Raw genomic sequence first — 14,652 nt, 5'->3', positions numbered from 1 at the left:
GTACCTGGGTAGCTGATTTTGAAGTTTTTCCTGATTTAGAACTGTGACAAATCTTAATATGAGAAAATACTTCCAAAATTGTAGAACTTTGTTTTGAAAAGTATCTGTCGTCAAGCTTTTTTTTAATTTCTATTTTGTTCATGATACCTTGTTAAAATTATTCTTGCTAAGAGCATCAGAGACGTCCTTTTGTTAAATGTAGTGGCATTTTTCTGTCCATATTTTATTTCCCCTTTCTGCCACACTTAATGCTTTGACTCCTTCCGAAAATCCACTCTTCCCTGGCTTTGGGATATCTCACTTTTATGGTTTTCCCTCTACCTCTCTAGCTGTTCCTTTTTGGTTTTTATGTTTTTTCCTTCAGTAATTCCTTCTGTGAATGCTGAGTCCTCAGGATCCTAACTTCAGCACTTACTCTCCTTACTGTACCCACTTAGCCTAAGCCAATCTCACTGCTTTTATTGTTCATCATTTATATGATGGCAACCCTCAATCCTACATCTCTGGCACAGATCTCTCTCCTAATTCTAGATCTATATATCCAGCTGCTTATGAAAGACTTCATATGAATGTGTTAAAGGCACTCTAAGTGTAAGATGTTTTAAAACATAAGCCACCTCTGCTTGACCAATATTGCTCCTAATCCTGTGTTCCCAATCTAAGTGATTTTAAAGATCTGAGTATTTTTCTTTTAAAATTTTTGTTTAATTTTTGTGGGTAAATAGTAGGTGTATATATTTATGGAATACATAAGATGTTTTAATACAGGCCTGCAATGTGTAATAATTATATCATGTAAAATGGGGTATCCATCCCCTCAAGCATTTATCCTTTGGGTTACAAATAATCCAATTATATTTTAAAACATACATTTAAATTATTATTGACTATAAGTCACCCTGTTGTGCTACCAAATACTAGGTCTTATTCATTCTATTTTCTTTGTACCCATTATCTATTCCCACCTGCCCCCCAACCCCCTAGTACCCTTCCTAGCCTCTGGCAACCACCATTCTACTCTATCTCCATGGGCTTAATTGTTTTGATTCTTACATCCCACATATAAGTGAGAAATCTGAATATTTTTCTTAACATTTACCTATTTCCATTCCCTGTGTTTAACCAATTATAAATTTTTATATTTTCTTCTTCCTTACTGTATATCAAAATAATCTCCTATTTATCTTTTGCTATCACTACCTGTTTTTAAAATTTTTATTTTAGATTCAGGTGGTGTATGTGCAAGTTTATTACTAGGCTATATTGTGTGATGCTGAGGTTTGGGCTTCTAGGGATTGCATCATGAATATAGTGAACATAGTACTTAAAAGTATGTTTTTCAGCCCTTGTCCCCTTCCTTCCCTCCCACATTTTGATTCTCCAGTCTGTTGTTCCCATCTACACCTGCATGTACCCAAGACTTAGCTCCCACTTACAAGTGAGAATGTGCAGTATTTGGTTTTGCATTTCTGTGTTCATTTGTTTAGGATAATGGTCTCCAACTACGTTCATGTTGCTGCAAAGGATATGATTTTGTTCTTTTTAATGACTGCATAGTACTCCACAGTGTATATGTGCCACATTTTCTTTATCCAATCCACCATTAATGGGCACCTAGGTTAATTACATGTCTTTGCTGTTATGAATAGTCCTGCAGTGACCATGCAAATGTATGTATATTTTTGGCATTTTCATTTCAGTATGTACCCAAGAGTGGAATTGCTGGGTTGAATAATAGTTCTATTTGCAGTTCTTTGAGAAGTCTCCAAACTGCTTTCCACAATGGCTGAACTAATTTACATTCCCACCAACAGTGTATAAGCATTCCCTTTTCTCCACAGCCTCAATGACTTCTGTAATTATTTGACTTTTTAATGTTTGTTGGCCACTTGTATGTCTTCTTTTGTGAAGTGGCTGTTCATGCTCTTTGCCCACTTTTTAATGAAGTTATTTATTTTTTCTTGTTGATTTCAGTTTCTTGTGGATTCTGGATGTTAGTCCTTTGTTGGATGCATAGTTTGTAAATGTTTTCTCCCAGTCTGTAGGTTGTCTGTTTACTCTATTAGTTTCTTTTGCTGTGCAAAAGCTCTTTAGTTTAATTAGGTTTTAATTGTTGATTTTTACTTGTATTGAAATTGCTTTTGAGGACGTGGTCATAAAGCCTTTGCCAAGGCCATTGTCCAGAAGAGTGTTTCCTAGGTTTTCTCCTGGGATTTTTATAGTTTTAGGTCTTGCATTTAAGTCTTTAATCCATCTTAAGTTAATTTTCATATATGGTGGTAGGTAGTGGTCCAGTTTCAGTCTTCTGCATATGATTAGCCAGTTTTCCTAGCACTGTCTATTGAATAGGGAGTCCTTTCCCCATTGCTTATTTTCATTGACTTTGTTGAATATCAGTTGGTTTTAGGTATGCTCCTTTATTTCTGGGTTTTTCTGTTCAGTTCCATTGGCTGATGTGTCTATTTTTGTATCAATATCATGCTGTTTTGGTGACTGTAGCCGTGTAGTATAGTTTGAAGTAAGATAATGTGATGCCTGTAGCTTTGTTCTTTTTGCTTAAGATTGCTTTGGCTATTTGGGCTCGTTTTTGGTTTTCTATAAATTTGAGAATAGTTTTTTCTAATTTTGTAAAAAACAACATTGGTAATTTGATAGGAATAGCGTTGAATCTTTAGATTGTTTTGAACAGTATGGACATCTAACAATGTTGATTGTTTAATCCATGAGCATGGAATGTTTTTCCATTTGTATTTTCCATGATTTCTTTCAGCAGTGTTTTGTAATGCTTGTAGAGATCTTTTACCTCCTTGGTTAGATGTATTCCTATGTGTTTTATTTTTTGTGCGTGTGGTTATTGTAAATAGGATTGCATTCTTGATCTGGCTGTCAGCTTGAGGTTGAAGAGCTGTCCAGCTCTTAAGGATAATGCTTTGGTGCATAGAAATGCTACTGATTTTCATGCGTTGATTTTGTATCCTGTAACTTTACTGAATTCATTTATCAAATATAAGGGTTTTGGCCGGGCGCGGTGGCTCACGCCTGTAATCCCAGTACTTTGGGAGGCCAAGGTGGGCAGATAACAAGGTCAGGAGTTCGAGACCAGCCTGGCCAACATGGTGAAACCCTGTCTCTACTGAAAATACAAAAATTAGCTGGGCCTGGTGGCAGGCACCTGTAATCCCAGCTCCTCAGGAGACTGAGGCAGGAGATTCGCTTGAACCCAGGAGGCAGATGTTGCAGTGAACCAAGATCGTGCCATTGCACTCCAGCCTGGGTGACAAGAGCAAGACTCCATCTCAAAAAAAAAAAAAATGAGTTTTATGGTGGAGTCATTAGGTTTTTCTAGGTAGAAGATCATATCATCAGCAAGCAGGGATAATTTTACTTCCTCTTTTCCAATTTGGATGCCTTTTATTTCTTTCTCTTGCCTGATTGCTCTGGCTAGGACTTCTAGTACTGTGTTGAATAGGAGTGGGCATCCTTGTCTTGTTGCAGCTCTTAAAGGTAATACTTCCAGCGTTTGCCCATTAGGTATGATGTTGGCTGTGGGTTTGTCATAGATGGCCCTTATTATTTGAGGTATGTTCCTTTAATGCCTAGTTTGTTGAGGGTTTTTATCATGAATAGATGTTAGATTTTATTGAAAGCTTTTTCTGCATCTTTTGGGATAATCATATGGTTTTTGTTTTTAATTCTGTTTATGTGGTGTATCACATTTATTGACTTGAATATGTTGAATCAACTTTGCATCCCAGGAATAAAGACCACTTGATCGTGGTGAATTAACTTTTTGATGTGCTCCTGGATTCGCCCGGCTGGTTTGTTGAGGATTTTTGCATCTATGTTCATGAGGGATATTGGCCTGTAGTTTTCTTTTTTGTCATTGTTGTTGTTGTGTCTTTGCCAGATTTTGGTGTCAGGATGATACTGGTTTCATAGAATGAGTTAGGGAGGAATCTCTCTTCCTCAATTTTTTGGAATAGTTTCAGTAGGATTGGTACTAGCTCTTCTTTGTATGTCTGACCACCTAATCTTCAGTCATTTAATTTATAAATTTATTTTAGTGAACGGCTATATTTCCCAAACTGTGTTCCACAGAACATTAGTTTCATAAGATGTTAAATAACATTCTACAAAAAAAAATAGTGTATTATGGCCAAATAAGTTTGGAGAATATGGCATACTGCTATTCCCATCATGGCAATTCATGATGAACATGAAGCATTAAGAAATCCTGCAGTAATGCAACCTGTTTGTTTAACCCAGCATTCCAGTACTCCCCAATTCTTTGTGGAAAGTCTTTAAATAGCTTGTTTCCATGCATAGTTTGGAAAATTCTTGTTTGTATAGGATATAAGATAAGAAACAAACTCATTTTTCTCCCAAGCAGTCAGTTTTCCTATCAACATTTGTTGAAGATCTCTTCCTTCCCTGCTTGTTTCTGGGACTTCCTTAATCATATATTAAATTCTTAAATGTCCTGGGATCTAGTATGGAGCTGACTCTTGACTCTTTGGCTTTATTTCTTTATTTTTTTTTTTTTTTGAGACAGGGGCCTCTGCCAGTATTTTTGAGGGAGGCTTATTTGAATGCAGAATAATCACCCATGCACATCTGACGGTCAAATGTAAGCACTCCAGCACTAAAATTGAAGCCAAGTGAGTTATCAGTCATAGGGTCCTACTGAAGAAATTTTGAGTGGGAAGTCCACTTGCAGGTGTATTCAGAATTTGTCAGTGCTTGGCCACATCATTAGCAGCTTAAAAGAGCAAGAGCTGCATTCTCCCTACCCTTCTTTTCCAATTGATAAAAGTGACAGTAGTTAGCATCCTGAGGTTAGTCGTGGCATAATTTTGAGTCAGATCCTTCTGGAAACTTGTCCATACTTCCTTTCCTTCATAATACTCTAGCTTCATGAGGCCATTTAGTAAAATTAAACTTGAACTACTAGAAATTGTAGACTTAATCACATTTCATCCTGAGTTGTAATTTTTTATTCATCCATCTCTGCTGGCCTGGAGCTGGCAGTAAGCAGATAAGTTTTTGTTTGCAATTGTGAGACTGTGCATTTTTTTTTGCTCAGAATATCACATTGGTTAGCCCATATGGACCCCAAAATCCCATACTTTAAATACTTAGAGGATGTTCAGCTCCCTTTCTATTCTGTGATCCTGTGATACAGTATATGTGGAAGTGTGCCAGTTTTCCTGGGGAAGGAAAAAAATTAAGCAGCAAACACAAACATTTTTTAAATATATAAAAAAGCATGTATGGATGGAAAAACTCCAAGATATTAATAATGGCTATAGACACATAGTGGGATGTCCCTGGGTGTTCTCTCTTCCAGATAGCTTTGCACCCTGTGCTGGGCCCTGGAGAACGATCCATGAAGACTGTATCCTTGGGTTTGCTCCCCTGCCATATGCTTTCTGGTTAGATTCAGCCAGTGGAGAGAGGGAGGAGGGTGGAGTTGGGGTATCTATTCCTTTGGCCCCATACTTACAGAATTGTCTTGGGCTGGCCGAATCCCTCAACTGACAGTCAAAGCTTGTCTTAGCACACTCAGGATGCTATAAGAAATTATCATAGACTGGGTAGTTTATAAGCAATGGAAATTTATTTCTCACAGTTCTGAGGGTGGAAGTCTGAGATCAGGATGCCAGCATGGTCGGATACTGGTGAGGACCCTCTTCCAGGTTGCAGACTGCCATCTTCTCATTGTATCCTTACATGGGGAAAGAGGGCAAGAGAGCTCCCTGGGGTGCCTTTTATAAGGGCACTAATACCATCATGCAGGCGATCAGTTTCCTTCTCTTTCCTTTTGGGTTCTGGTAACTACTACTTCCCCCAGCCTGCTGAGGCTTGGGGTGTTGACAGCCCCACTGTTTCTAGCCCCAGGATACGTCCTCATTCGTGTTGATTTCTTTTTCACCTTTCTAAAGATAGTAGTGATCACTGCCCAAATAGCTCACAGTTAATAGTAGGATCTGGGTGCTCAATTAAAGAAATGTTGGTTGCTGTTAGTTATCCCTTGGCTAAGCAGGTGTGTACTCACATACTGTTTTTCTCTTAGATCCAAGAGTTGAAGATTGGCTCCTCATGTCCTCGCCTCTGCCACAAACCATCCTCCTAGGATTCTATGTCTATTTTGTCACTTCTCTGGGACCAAAGCTCATGGAAAATCGCAAGCCCTTTGAACTCAAGAAAGCGATGATAACGTACAATTTTTTCATAGTACTCTTTTCTGTGTATATGTGTTACGAGGCAAGTGTCTTCAGTATTCCTAATGGGAGAATTTTGCCTGAGTTTTTCTGTCTATGTGTCATTATGTTTTCTGTTATAAGGGTAACCTTTGCAATTTAAGGAATTAAGAAACTGATCTCACTAGAGCAGGTATTTGCCAAAATAGTGTTAGGTATAGACCAAATAATAAACTCATTTGAGGATCTCAGTATAATCTATCTCACAGATAATGAGAAAAATTAACATCTATTCCATGGATTTGTACATAATTGCCTTAATGGATGATTGAATTAATTCATAAATTTTAGTTTTGAGGAAACTCTTAAAGTAACATAGCTGGTAAGTGGAGGGCTGATATTTGAACCCAGGTCTGTCTGACATCAGAGTTCATCTTGACTCAGTAAAGAGTTGTCATCATCGTGGTAGGAACCTTTGGTTTCTGGATACTCTGATGAACTATAGGATGGTAGACTGTTTTGGTTGGTTTAGCTGGGCTTTGTGGGGACAGAGAGCATAGACTCATATAAAGCAGTAGGTGAGGAAGCCTGTTCCTTAATTTTTTCCCATTAACTCATTAATTCATTACTGTCCCTTAATTGTTAATAAGAGAGATGGGGCTCTTCCAGGACCCTAAAACAGATTCATGAATTCTCTCTCTTCCCCTGTGCTATTAACATGCCTCAGCCACCCCCAAGTATGTTCTTTTCTGAGATTCCTTCTTTTCCAACTCTGGCTGGCTTCATTATCCTTTTTTATTAACTTCCTCTATAGCATACCTTGTGCTTAGTCATAAGTAGGGCTCACAAGGGCCCAATATGGCCCCACTGACCTCTCCTGGCACCATAGTTTCTCCACATGCATTCTTCTGACCTGACTGTTGCTACAGATCCATCATATTGATCACTTTAAATCTACTGTGGCTGGCCAGGTGTAGTGGCCTACACCTGTAATCCCAGCACTTTGGTAGGCTGAAGTAAGAGGATTGCTTGAGCCCAGGAGTTTGAGACCAGCCTGGACAACAAAGGGAGACCTCGTATCTACAAAAAATACAAAAAAATTAGCCAGGCATGGTGGTGCACGCCCGTGGTCCCAGCTACTTGGGAGGCTGAGGTGAGAGGATCACTTGAGCCTGGGAGGTCGAGGCTGCAATGAGCGGTGAGCATGTCTAGTGACGGAGCAAGACCCTGTCTCAAAAAAAAAAAAAAATACTCTGGCCTTATTTCTCACAGTCCTCCCTATAGTCTGGACTCACTCTGCTGCTTTCCGTTTCTTCTATTTTATTTTCAAAATTAACTCACAGGCCACTCTTAATGTCCCTTCAGGAGAATGAGCAACTGAGAGGAAAAGAGTGATAGAGATGGGAGCAAAGAAAACATAAGGTCCTCGTATGGTCTTAGGGGACAGCATGTTGTAGTAAGGTGTTAAGAACATACCTGGAAGCCAGGAGATTAGGAACTAGTTAGTTCTGGTTCTGCCACTGACTGTCTGCCTGATTTTTAGCAAGTTATTTAACCCCTCTGGGCCTCAGTTCTCTCATTTTATAAAGATAGGATTGAACCAAATAGTCTCTCAGATCCCTCCTTGCTCTCATATTCTTAGGGTCTATGTCTGATTTGTCATTGAGTGTAATGTCCCCAAATATATTTCTCAGGCTTGGAAAGAATCCAGTCATCACCGGTCAGCTTTGATTCCTACTTGATCAATTACAATGTAAAAGAAAGTTTTAAAATATCTGAGAGTTTCTGACTCTCATTTACTGCTAATACTTGAGTTACTTATGTGTTAGTTTCAGGAACTGCTTGCCAAATATAAATTATTACTTTTTGAATTCAGGGAATTCATCCCCCCCACCCCGCCCCGCCGAAAGAGTCTCGCTCTGTCGCCCAAGCTGGAGTGCAGTGGCACAATCTTGGCTCACTGCAGCCTTGACCTCCCAGGCTCAAGTGATCCTCCCACCTCAGCCTCCCAAGTAGCTGAGACTACAGGCATGCGCCACCATGTCTAGCTAATTTTTTGTATTTTTTGTAGAGATGGTGTTTTGCCATGTTGCCCAGACTGGTCTCAAACTCCTAGGCTCTAGTGATCCACCTGCCTGAGCCTCCCAAAGTGCTGGGATTATAGGTGTGACCCACTGGGCCTTGCCTAATTTTTCTTATTACTAGCCTAGAATATAGACATATATGTAAAAAGTGCCACAGGCTGTTGGAATGTTCTTAAACTTTCTACTCTATTTAAACAAAGGCTTTTGATAGCCACACAGCATGCCATCCATCTGTTGATGGCACATCTGAACACATGGTTTATTGTATGGAGTATGATTTCTTTCGGTTTACAAAGCAAACACCTCCACCAGTGGTATTAGGCCAAATCTGAAGAAGTTGAAAGGGAAGCACATCAGACTCAAGGAACTCAGATGCCTTCTTGTGTAGTGACTGTTTGAAAGTGCTAGTTACTTGGCACCAGTCAGACTCTAGCAGAGACCACTTAAGACCCAACAGAAGGCCAAGTCACACAACTTTCATTGAACACAGTGCTTGTTTGGGGTAGGGTAAGGTGGAGAATTATTCATCACAATTCCAATAAATAGCTTCTGGCCATAGAGCGTTACATTAGTCAAAAATTAGTCTGAGCACAAGAGAATATGAGGACACTCACTGACGGTAGGACTTTATAAAACAGAATTAGCCATTTCTATGTCATGTGCCCTTATTCATTTGGCAAAATCTATTGATTTGTTTCTGTTAACTATTTTTCTCATTCATGAAATATATATCTTGTGCTTTTCTGAGTCTTAATTTTCAAGATTTTATAACTTACCAAGTTAACAGTGTGATTAAATTATCTTATAAGTCAAGCTAGAGGCTAGTCTCAGAAAAGAATTATGCATTTTATAATACTATAGTGTCTAATAATTGTTCTTCTCGTTTGTTTCTTTTCTTTACACCATCAGAATATTATTCTGACAATGCCTCATAAGCTTTTGTTTTTAGAATTTAATTAATTGTAAAGTTCTAATTTTAGCTTAATAGTAATTAAAACTAGAAATTTAAAATATGGTTCAATGGAGAAAAGGATATAACCATTATACTGAGAGAGAAGATCTCCCTGGGGGATTTGGCATGTATGAGAATAAGAAGTCAGAAAAGAGAAGAACTGATCATATTGTCAGTACCCTAAATTAAGCCAACCATTTCATATATGTGTTAAGTTAAAATTGAGGCCCTTGGCTTTTCCTTTTCAGTTACTGTTTTAAAAGAAGACCTTCCCACCATCAGACTGAAAGAATGTCAGTATAATCTTTATAATCTTTGAATTACAGTTCAGATTTATCAACAATAGGCTCTTTCTTCTCACCATCAGCCTTGGATCACTTTGTGGGTGTGTTGGAATTAAGGCCTGCCAGATTGCACTTTTATTGTTAACAAGAGCATTTTCCTCTTTTACTTGTCTTGTGAATCCACAATAAAACTGTTAATAATATCTGAGCCATGGACTACTACCTCACATCACACTCACCAGCCAATGATGGGAAAAGCCCAGTTGTCGCAGTCATCTTATGAGTACATTGAGGCATTTTGGTTTTCATGTTTAGTTATTGACTAAGTAGAAAGACTGGAAATTGCTAGAAATGACTGATTCAGATCCAAGTGTTCCCTTTAAGAGTACACAAACACATTCACTCACACATATATAGATGAACCTAAGATAAGTCACCTACCAGTATTTGCTGTTTAAGCAAAACTCACCATATTAGAATAATCATCCCAAGAGATGAGCATTTTAGTCAGAACACAGTTTATATAAATAATATATGAGTTTGTGGTTTTGAATATTCTTGATATCAAGCTTTGATATCAAGCATGTTCATTTTGTATTTGTTCCAGCTACCTTTTCCTCTGCACCGAATATTGACTCAGCTGAAAATGTAATGAAGAGACACTATCAAAACTACCTTTGTTGTGGCTGTTGGGAAAATGCTTTCCTTTCTTAATATGCATGTGCTCTCTTGCAGTTTGTGATGTCTGGCTGGGGTATAGGTTATTCATTTCGATGTGAAATTGTTGACTATTCACGGTCACCCACAGCTTTGAGGGTAAGTTTCTCTTTGGAAAAACTTGAAATTCAAAATCAGTGTTAAAATTTTGTGAACTGTTTGTAACATTGGATGTAAACTTAGAATAAGCAAATGACTCAGTTATCAGATTGTGTGTGTTGTGGTGGAGAAAGTGAAAAATTACAAGAATAAAAGAAAGTCACTTGTATAATTTTCTATAAAATGAAAATTGGTGCTTTTCTGTTTTAATTTCTTGGATTTAAAAATAAATTCACATCTGTTTCCTCAAAAAATTGAAAATAGAATTACCATAAGATCCAGCAATTCCACTTCTGGGTATATACCTAAAATAATTGAAAACAGAGACTTGAAGAGATATTTGTATACTCATGTTTATAGCAGCATTTTTCATAATAGCCAAAAGGTAGAAGCAACCCAAGTGTCCATGGATAGATAAATGGATAAACAAGGCCAAGTGCAGTGGCTTACGCTTGTAATCCTAGCACTTTGGGAGGCTGAGGTGGGTGGATTGCCTGAGCTCAGGGGTTTGAGACCAGCCCGGGCAACACGGTGAAACCCCGTCTCTACTAAAATACAAAACTTAGCCGGGCATGGCAGCATGGGCCTGTAGTCCCAGCTACTCGGGAGGGTGAGGTAGGAAAATCGTTTGAATCCGGGAGGCGGAGGTTGCAGTGAACCGAGATTGCACCATTGCACTCCAACCTAGATGACAGAGTGAGACTCCATCTCAAAAAAATAAAAAGATAAATGGATAAACAAAATGTGGCATATGTATAGAATGGAGTATGATTCAGCCTTTAAAAGGAAGGGAATTCTAACTCATGCTACAACAGGGATGAACCCTGAGAACACTATGCTAAGTGAAAAAATTAGGTCACAAAAGGACATATACTGCATGATTTGGCTTATATGAGGTGCCTAGGGTAGTCAAATTCATAGACACAGAAAGTAGAATTGTAGCTGGGGTTAGGAGAGAGGCAGAATGGGATGTAGTTTAGTGGGTGTAGTTTCAATTTTGCAAGATGAAAAAAGTTATAGGGATGGATGGTGGTAATGGTTGAACAACAATGTGAAGGTACTTAATGCCACTTAACTGTGCACTAAAAAATGGTTAACATGACAGATTTTATGTTCTGCATATTTTGCCAAAATTTAAAAATATAAGCTTTTCTTCCATATACAAAATAAAATAAAATAAATTTAGATTTATTTGTGCTTCTGCAGATGGCACGTACCTGCTGGCTTTATTACTTCTCCAAATTTATTGAGCTATTAGATACGGTGAGTATATGGCCACCACATTTGGTAAATGTTTGATCTTAAATGTTTGATCTTTCAGTGAAACCAATAAACTGCTGTAGTTTCAGTTGTCTGATAAGTTTGGTTATTTCTCCTTTTCAGGCAGACCTACTGTTACCTTTTTTACCTTTTATTATCAGTGACTTTAGAGAATAGATAGGATAACCTTTTTTTTCCCAGTATTTTGCAAACTCTATAACGTTTCTGTTATATAGCTATCAGTTGATTAAGATAAGCATGGTAACTGTGTCATATACTACAAAACTGCATCTTTATATAGATGGATGACAGTTGTTTTATGAATCAAGTTCAGGAAGTAAAAAGCAGAAAACATCTTACCTTTTTTTTTTTTTTTTAATCCCAAAGCACAGCCATCCATATTCCTTTAGGAGGATAAATGCTTAAAAATTCATAAACTTACACAAGAATGTTGCATTACCCCTGGGCTGTCAGTAATTCAGCTGCTTTTCTGAAGTTTGTGCTTACTGGGCCCTGTCTCTTCTTACTTCAGATCCTAGTGAAGATCACCTCTGAACTTGCATGACAGGGTCTTGGGAGAAGCATGTGTCATGAATTAGGGTCTGTGATTTAGAGGAGAAAGCCATGAACCTTTGTTTCCAGAGGAGCTAGGAAAGCTGAATATTTGTTGTATCTTTGCAGCAAGTGTATCTTAGTTATTTGGAGCTAGTTTTGGCTCTGAGACGGAAAAGTGTGTTTTCTTTGGAATGCATACCACGATATTTCTTGTAGGAAATCTCCATATGCTTCACCTTTTGAAATGACTAATCACATAACATTAGAATTGGAAAGGACTTGTGTGAACATACAATCCAGTGGTTCTCGAACTTTAACATGCGTTTAGAATCACCTGGAAGACTTGTTAAAACACAGATGCCTCGACCGCCACCCCCAGAGTTTCTGATTCACTAGGCCTTGGATGGGGATCAAAATTTGCATTTCTAACAAGTTCTCAGATGGTGCTAATACTTATTGGTCCAGGGACCACGTTTTGAGAGCCTGTATTCTAGTAGTTCTAGCCCGCATTGTGCAATAAAATTAATTGCATTAGGGAAAACAATGACGACAAAAAAAGGCCCTACCTCCAGAGATTTGGTGCCAAATGGTCTGGAACAGAGACCAAGCATAGCTATTTCTAAAAAGCTTCTTGGCTATTGTAATATGCAGCCAGGGTTGAGAAGCATTAGTCCAGAACCTTCACTCTGAGAAACTGAAGCCAAGAAGTTAAGTGACTTACCCAGAGGAATGCTGCTACTAAGTGGGACTAGGACCCAGAGTGTTAGTGTATGGCTTTTTCTGTTGCACCACTCAGCCTTCTTCCATGTGCATAAGCAAATGCATTTTGCACTTGGAAATTGTGCAAAATCTCCATATTCTCAGTTGCTTTGCATATTCTCAGTTCCAGCTTCCATAAGGAAACTGTACTGCTTCTATATCCTTCTCTAAACTACATTTCTCAAATACTCCTCTTAATACTTTTCCTTGTGCTATTCTGTTTAGTCTTGTATTTAAAAATCTTAACACTCATATTCTTAATTTCACTTTGGAATATTTTTTGAACATTTCCCCCTCTCCCAAATTCTACCATTTTGTTGATAGGGTTTTTACAAACCACTGGATAACGTTCACTCTGAGTGTTATCTTCCTTCGCCTTCTCATTTTTTTCTATGCAGTTTTGCTTTCTTTTCCCTCATATGTCTCAAATTAACTTTTCAACTTTTTCTCCCTTCATTTTTCTTTAATAATAATTTGCTAACTTTTGATTTGTTGCAAGTCGTCTTCGTTTGCCTAATCCCTTATCCATATCAGTAAGATGTATTGGAGAGCAATGTAGAATATTTCAATCCTAAGTCTTCTGCTTGCCCATACACTTCAAAATCCAGGAGAATTTTTCTTTTTACCAATACAATTTCTTTCAATAATTTTGGCCATATTCCTTACTTTATATCTTTGATTTTAAAATCTGCATAAAGTTTTTTTTCGCCTTTTTGTTGGTGCTTCCATGTGTAGGCATCGTACCTAAGTTACTTCATAATAATTAGATTTGAGCTGCCCCTTGGGGAATTAGCGGCTTCTGTAAGCATTCTATAAGGCAACACTTTTAGAGGAAATTATGATATGAAATACTTTGCACTTTGCCAATATTTTTTATAATACTCAATACACTATCAAATGATTTTCTATGAACTTGATATTCTTTACATTATTTCAGATCTTTTTTGTTCTGCGCAAGAAAAATAGCCAAGTGACTTTCCTTCATGTATTCCATCATACCATCATGCCGTGGACCTGGTGGTTTGGAGTCAAATTTGCTGCAGGTAGACAAGGGAAAGTTGGGATCACGTGTTATAAACAACATTTCTATATGCTAAAAACAAAATATTTTTCTAAAATGTGATTTCTAAGAAACTCAAAAAATCAAAGAGTCACTTTGTTTATACTTCTCTCATTAATTGTTACTTGAAAAATAAACATAAGACTCATAATAATTAGGTTTACCCCACTCTTTAGAGATACATAACTTCTGGGCACAGCCTTCTACACATATTCTTTAGTTGTTTTGTTTGTATTTTATTCTTTTCCCAGAGAGGTTTATTGAATATCTTTAAATAAATAAATAATAAATCAAATGGTAAAAGCTTTGGCTTTATAGGAGTATAGAGAACGATTTCCTGTACGTTCCCAGGAAGTTAGAATGCTTATCTCAAATTCTATGTCTTATTTGCCTTCAAATTTCTAATAGCTGACACACACTCTAACCCCTAACAGCTCTTTAAAGATGTGTCAAATTGTGGTTACCCCAATTTCCTAAAGCATCCTACCATATTAAAGAATGTGTTGATACTGTTTTTAAGGTCTAAAATAGTTTAAATTGAAAGCTTGGAAAACAGGTTGTTTCTTTTTCGTTTTAGGCTTCTGAACGTCAAGAATTGGAGAAACCAGAAATAATTTTATCCTATTATACAGTTTTAAATAAGTGATATCCCCAAGGATATATTCTTGCCTTAGGAAAATTT

At 37.6% G+C, this 14,652-nt stretch overlaps 1 protein-coding gene across 2 annotated transcripts in view; it reads left to right on the top strand.

The window, feature by feature from the left end:
• Positions 1–14,652, top strand: part of ELOVL7 (ELOVL fatty acid elongase 7) — a 50,664-nt gene that overhangs the window by 22,029 nt on the left and 13,983 nt on the right. Inside the window, exons 3-6 of one of the 2 annotated variants that reach the window (XM_058433990.1) lie at positions 6,074–6,264; positions 10,256–10,336; positions 11,543–11,599; positions 13,848–13,953. In XM_058433990.1, coding sequence (XP_058289973.1) covers positions 6,074–6,264; positions 10,256–10,336; positions 11,543–11,599; positions 13,848–13,953 — 435 coding nt within the window. Of the gene's footprint in view, positions 1–6,073; positions 6,265–10,255; positions 10,337–11,542; positions 11,600–13,847; positions 13,954–14,652 lie in introns of those variants that run through there. The other variant, XM_032145054.2, reaches the window with a different exon arrangement.

This window comes from Hylobates moloch, unplaced genomic scaffold, assembly GCF_009828535.3.
Source record: "Hylobates moloch isolate HMO894 unplaced genomic scaffold, HMol_V3 SCAFFOLD_23, whole genome shotgun sequence".
NCBI lineage: Eukaryota > Metazoa > Chordata > Mammalia > Primates > Hylobatidae > Hylobates > Hylobates moloch.
The sequence above is the reverse complement of the archived record's forward strand: the minus strand, read 5'-3'. Positions and strand labels throughout refer to the sequence as shown.